Below are 6,462 nucleotides of genomic sequence, written 5' to 3'. Positions count from 1 at the left end.
CCTCCTCTTCTTCTTATTATTATTATTATCCCCCCCCTCTCTCTCTCTGCCTCATGAGTATGGATGAAAATGTGACTATCCAGCTTCCTGCTCCAGCAACCATGCCTTCTTCACCATACTCTGTCCCCCTGGAACCAAAACCTAAATAAACCCATTCTTCCTCAATTGCTTTTATCACAGCAGAGAAAAGTGACCCATACAGAAGCTAACCCTAATTCCATGCCTTGAGTGATCTTGGCCCTAAGTCTCTTGTGTTTGCTTTACCCCAGGCTATCCCTGACTTCCCTGTTCCTCAGACCAGCTCACCTCAGTCCCATTTCAAGACTTTGTGTTTGCCTTTTCTTCTGCAAGACAGGCTGTTTCTTGGGCTCTTTGGATTCATCCTGTGTCTACCTCGGGGTCATCTCAGAAAGACTTTCTCTAGCGAATGTCTCGAAAGGAATTACTCAGCGTCGCCTCAGGGATCATTGGTACCCTGGTCCACACATAACCACTCCATGAAATTATAATTAGTTATTTATCATCAGGCCTTTGTCTGGAGAGTCAGACTCTGTCTTCTTCTGTCTAGGCCCTGTGTTCTATGTCTAGACCCGAAAACATGGCTAGTGGATGAGTAATGTATATTGATTGGTTAATTAATGGATGAATGAACGAACGAATGGATGAATGACCATTTACTGTGATCTTTATCAGCTTTTGAGTAAAACCAAAATTAGTCCCCAAAACCTGTGTAGGTGGAAAAGAGTGACAGCAGGGGGGGCATGACACAGTGACTCAGGGGTCTCTTAAGAAAGCTGTGGGACACCTGGACTTCTCTTGTTGAAGCACAAAGGGCATGAAGCTAGTCTCAGCCTGGCTTCTCAATGAGTGTGAGAGGGTCAGGGCCAGGGGAGAGTCTTAATTAAGGTTACTATTGGTGTAATAAAACACCATGACAAAGAACCTCCAGGAGGAAAGAATTTTTATGGCTTACACTTCCATACCACAGCCCAACACTGAAGGAAGGCACAGGAACTCAAACAGGGCAGGACCCTGGAGGCAGGAGATGATACAGAGGCTATGGTGGGGCGCTGCTTACTGGCTTGCCCAGCTTGCTTTCTTATAGAACCGGGGACCAGACCAGGAGTGGCCCCACTGACAATGGGCTGGGCCCTCTTCCATCAATCACTAAATAACAAATGCCCTGCAGCTGGATCCTAGGGAGGCATTGTTTCAACTGATATTTCCTCCGTTCAGATATCTCTAGTTTGTATCAAGTTAGCATTAAATTATCCAAGATGAATTTCCATGGACCGTCTCTGTTCCAACCCTATAACTCCTGTAATAGATCGTCATGATTTATTGGCTTAAAACAACAGCAGTTTATTCTGGAGGATGACAGTACAGAGCCAGGCGTTGGCAGGGCTGTGGTGTCTCCGGAGCCCCCTCCAGTTCCTGCCATATCAAAAGTTGTTTGGGTGGGGCTAGCAAGATGGTTGAGTGGGTAAAGGTACATGCTGGCAAACCTGAGAGCTGGGTTCAATCCCTGGGTCTCACACAGTGGAAGGAGGGAACTGACCCACAGGTTGTCCTCCACACATACACTGTGGCCCATGTGCATACACATACACATTTTATACATATATATATATATATATATATATATATATATATATATATATATATAATCTACCTTTATCTAATATCTATCTATCTCATATCTATCTAAAATCTATCTATAATATCTATCTATAATATTTTTATCTAATCATTTATCTATAACTACATCTATATCTAATCCATATCCATTTATCTATCTATCTATCTATCTATCTATCATCTATCTATTTAGTTAGAGTTTATACTATCTATTGTTTATCTATCCACCATCCATCTAACTTATCGATCTTCCTGGCTTTAGATCATATACCTCTAAAGAATGTAGCCTTCATTTCATGAATCTCTAATAAGAAAAAAATGTTAATGCCTAATTTAACATAATCATGTAATGTGAATTTTTTCTAGGACCTCTACCCATGTGGAGATGTTCTGAAGAATAGCAGGGACCTCAGGAATGTCTATGGCCATACAATGACTAAACCAAATTCCCTCATCTTCTATTGTATCATTGTTTTAGGACTGACATTTATGAAAATCCAATTATCTGAGGAAAGTGAGCTTATCATAAAGAGGCCAAATGCAAACCTTACCAGAGTGCCCAAGGACCTACCCTTGCAAACAACTACTGTAGATCTATCACAAAACAATATATCTGAGCTTCAGACTTATGACATCCTCTCACTGTCCAAGCTGAGGGTCCTGATAATGTCCTACAACAGACTCCAGTATCTTAATATCAGTGTTTTCAAATTCAACACAGAGCTGGAATATTTGGATTTGTCCCACAACGAGCTAAGGGTGATCTCGTGCCACCCAACAGTCAGCCTCAAGCATTTGGACCTCTCCTTTAATGCCTTTGATGCCATGCCCATATGCAAAGAATTTGGCAACATGTCCCAACTACAGTTCCTGGGACTGAGCGGTTCCCGGGTACAAAGTTCAAGTGTGCAGTTGGTTGCTCATTTGAACATCAGTAAGGTTTTGCTGGTGTTAGGAGATGCTTATGGGGAAAAAGAAGACCCTGAGTCTCTTCAGCACATCAGCACTGAGACTCTTCATATTGTTTTCCCATCGAAAAGAGAATTCCGTTTTCTTCTGGATGTGTCCGTCAGCACTACGGTCTGTTTGGAACTGTCTAACATCAAGTGTGTGCTTGAAGACCAGGGCTGCTCTTATTTCTTACGTGCTTTGTCAAAGCTCAGAAAGAATCCGAAGCTCTCAAATCTTACCCTGAACAATGTGGAAACAACGTGGAATTCCTTCATTAATATCTTCCAGATAGTCTGGCATACGCCGGTCAAGTATTTCTCAATTTCAAATGTGAAGCTACAAGGTCAACTTGCCTTCAGGATGTTCAGCTATTCTGACACTTCTATGAAGGCTTTGTCGATACATCAAGTGGTCAGTGATGTCTTCAGCTTCCCCCAAAGTTACATATACAGTATCTTTGCCAATATGAACATCCAAAACTTTACAATGTCTGGAACACACATGGTCCACATGCTTTGCCCGTCCCAAGTTAGCCCATTTCTGTATGTGGACTTTACAGATAACCTTTTAACAGACATGGTTTTTAAAGACTGTAGAAACTTAGTTAGATTGAAAACACTTAGTTTACAAAAGAATCAGTTAAAAAACCTTGAGAATATAATTCTTATGTCTGCGAAGATGACATCCCTACAAAAGTTAGACATTAGCCGGAATTCTCTAAGGTACAGGGAGCGGGGAATCCCATGCTCCTGGACCCAGAGTTTGTTAGTTTTAAATTTGTCTTCAAATATGCTTACAGACTCTGTCTTCAGATGCTTACCTCCCAAGGTCAAAGTCCTTGACCTTCACAACAACAGGATAATGAGCATCCCGAAAGATGTCACCCGCCTGCAGGCTTTGCAGGAACTCAATGTAGCATCCAACTCTCTAACTGACCTTCCTGGATGCGGGACCTTCAGCAGCCTTTCTGTGCTGCTCATCGACCATAACTCAGTTTCCCATCCCTCCGAGGATTTCTTCCAGAGCTGTCAGAATATTAGCTCCCTAACAGCGGGGTACAACCCATTCCGATGCACGTGTGAGCTGAGGGACTTTGTCAAGAACATAGGCCGGGTAGCAAGAGAAGTGGTGGAGGGTTGGCCTGACTCTTACAGGTGTGACTACCCAGACAGCTCTAAGGGAACAGCGCTGCAGGACTTCCACCTGTCTCCGCTGTCCTGCAATACCGTTCTGCTGACTGTCACCATCGGGGCCACTATGCTGCTGCTGGCTGCCACTGGGGCTTTCCTCTGTCTCTACTTTGACCTGCCCTGGTATGTGAGGATGCTGTGCCAGTGGACACAGACCAGGCACAGGGGCAGGAACATCCCCTTAGAGGAACTCCAGAGGAACCTCCAGTTCCATGCTTTTGTCTCATACAGTGGGCATGATTCTGCTTGGGTGAAGAACGAATTACTACCCAACCTAGAGAAAAATGACATCCGGGTTTGCCTCCACGAGAGGAACTTTGTCCCTGGCAAGAGCATTGTGGAGAACATCATCCATTTCATTGAGAAGAGTTACAAGTCCATCTTCGTGCTGTCTCCCCACTTCATCCAGAGCGAGTGGTGCCATTATGAACTCTACTTTGCCCATCACAATCTCTTCCACGAAGGCTCTGATAACTTAATCCTGATCTTGCTGGAACCCATTCCCCAGTACTCCATCCCTACCAATTACCACAAGCTCAAAACTCTCATGGCACGAAAGACCTATCTCGAATGGCCCACAGAGAAGAACAAACATGGACTGTTTTGGGCAAACCTAAGAGCATCCATTAATGTTAAGCTGGTTAACCAGTAGAAGCAACGTGTTACACACAGCAATAAGAATATCCACCTCTTTGGTGTTGCTGCTCGGGGGAGTTCTAACAATAGTACCATTCATATCAGCAAGATGCTAAAAATGGTTCTGACTTTACGATGTTTGCCATTAGTGTTTTCTAATAAAAATTAGTGGGATACTATATTTTGGGTTGAAATCATTCTTTTTTTTTTTTCTTTTTTCTTTTTGTTTTTCAAGACAGGGTTCCTTTGTGCAGTTGTTACTGTCCTAGAACTTGCTCTGTAGAGCAGGCTGTCCTTAAACTCACAGGAATCTTCCTGTGTCTGCCTCCTGAGTAATAGCATTTTAAAAAAATGTTTATTGTTGTATGTTGTAGGTGTCCTGCCAGCATGCACACCTGTGCACCATGCGCACACACACCCATGCTTTCAGAGGCTAGCAGAGGGCATTAGAGCCATTGGAACTGAAGTCATGGACAGCTGTTAGCTGCCATGTGGGTGCGGGGAACTGAACCTGGGTCCTCTGTAAGAGCCATCTCTCCAGCTCCCAAACCATTAATTTTAAACACTTAAGGGATCCATTTGTTCCTTTCACTGTAATCACATTCATTGAATTTCCTACAGAATCGGGAGAAATCCTTTCCTCTGCACATGTGTGTATTTCTGTGTGCCTGGTCAACAGTAGAAAATTCCAACTCTACTTTGGGTTGACTTCCCCATTATTCTTTCTGGGTTCACCATAAATCCCTTCACTCTTAGGACTGGATGTTACTTTTCCACATAAATTTCCTGCCTATAAAGTTCTCGTCTTGGTTTCCACTTAACGGAAGGATTGAAGGGACTGCATATACAGTTAATTCATTGTTCTAAGAAACCGTCAGGGAATCAGAGAAGCCTGTATGTCTCCAGATATAGAAAGAGTAATGAAATAAGAACACACAGTGAAGTCCAGTGATTATTTAACATGGCCATCTTAGAAATAATAAGTAATTGATCTCAGTGCCTGGGTGGCAGAGGTAAGTGGATCTCTATGAGTCTACATAACCAGTTGCAGGACAGCCAGGGCTCTCTAGAGAGACCCTGCCTCAAAACAAACAAACAAAAACAAAACAGAACAAAAACCCAGAAACGATAGGCTAGGTTTTTCACTGAGTCTTGAAGGAAGCCTCACTATGTATGTACTGGTGAAGAGTGGAAAGGTCATTATACTAAAGAGAGTAAAAGGCTAGGACTCCCAGACTTACTCTGGGGCTAGTGCCCCTCATGGTTGGATATGACGATGATGACAAATTAGACTATTATATGGTTGACAACAATGAAATAAAACCGTATCGTAGCCAGCCAGGCTGATGGATACCTGCAACCCCAGCATCTTCCAGACTGAGATAGGAGCCTCCTGACTTCCAGGCCAGCCTGGGCTACCTAGTTAGATCCTATCTCAAGGAGGAAGAAGAGGAGAAAGGAAAGGGGAGCATACTGTCAGCGGTCTTAACTAGAGACTTCTGAACTGGGGACTCATGAAACACAATGTCTAAGGAACTAAGTAGGAAGTGGCACTAAACCATGAGGCGTGGAAACTGGTATTCTGAAATGGAGTTGCAACAACCCTCTAACTGGCTTCTTCCATTTCCTCCAGGTCTGCTACACTTCCCGAATTACACTTCTGAATGTCGTAATCCAGTTTCAACTCCTTAGCAAGCGGTTTTATAGTAGCTTCGGGGATTTCTATGCAGAGACCACTTTTGCACAGACTGAACCCTTGAAGTTGTTTGGTTGTTGGCTTCCTGTTCCGGGCCCAAATGTTCACAGTCGCAGTGTAAGCAGGCTTGGCTCCTTGTGAGAGCAGAGAGGGAAGGGCCTGCTCCCTGCTTCCTCCTGGTTTGCATTTGGCTGTTTGCTCCCCTTTTCACCTTGTCTGCACACTGCACATCTGCATTTCACCATTTGCATATCTGTTTCTGTGTGCTAATTTCCCATTTTCGTACAGACTTCTACGGTCTGGCCTCTGTCTAATACTAATGTTCCTATCTTTTTTTTTATTAGATATTTT

General features: G+C 43.5%; 1 protein-coding gene across 1 annotated transcript in view; it reads left to right on the top strand.

The window, feature by feature from the left end:
- Positions 1-4,582, top strand: part of Tlr1 (toll like receptor 1) — a 9,100-nt gene extending 4,518 nt beyond the window's left edge. The window contains exon 3 of the mRNA XM_021211257.2: positions 2,005-4,582. Within this exon, the coding sequence (XP_021066916.1) occupies positions 2,071-4,431 (2,361 nt within the window). The 5' untranslated portion in view covers positions 2,005-2,070 and the 3' untranslated portion in view covers positions 4,432-4,582. The remainder of the gene's footprint in view (positions 1-2,004) is intronic.
- Positions 4,583-6,462: the final 1,880 nt, after the last annotated feature.

The sequence above is a fragment of the Mus pahari genome, chromosome 13 (assembly GCF_900095145.1).
Source record: "Mus pahari chromosome 13, PAHARI_EIJ_v1.1, whole genome shotgun sequence".
In the NCBI taxonomy this organism is placed as follows: domain Eukaryota; kingdom Metazoa; phylum Chordata; class Mammalia; order Rodentia; family Muridae; genus Mus; species Mus pahari.
The sequence above is the reverse complement of the archived record's forward strand: the minus strand, read 5'-3'. Positions and strand labels throughout refer to the sequence as shown.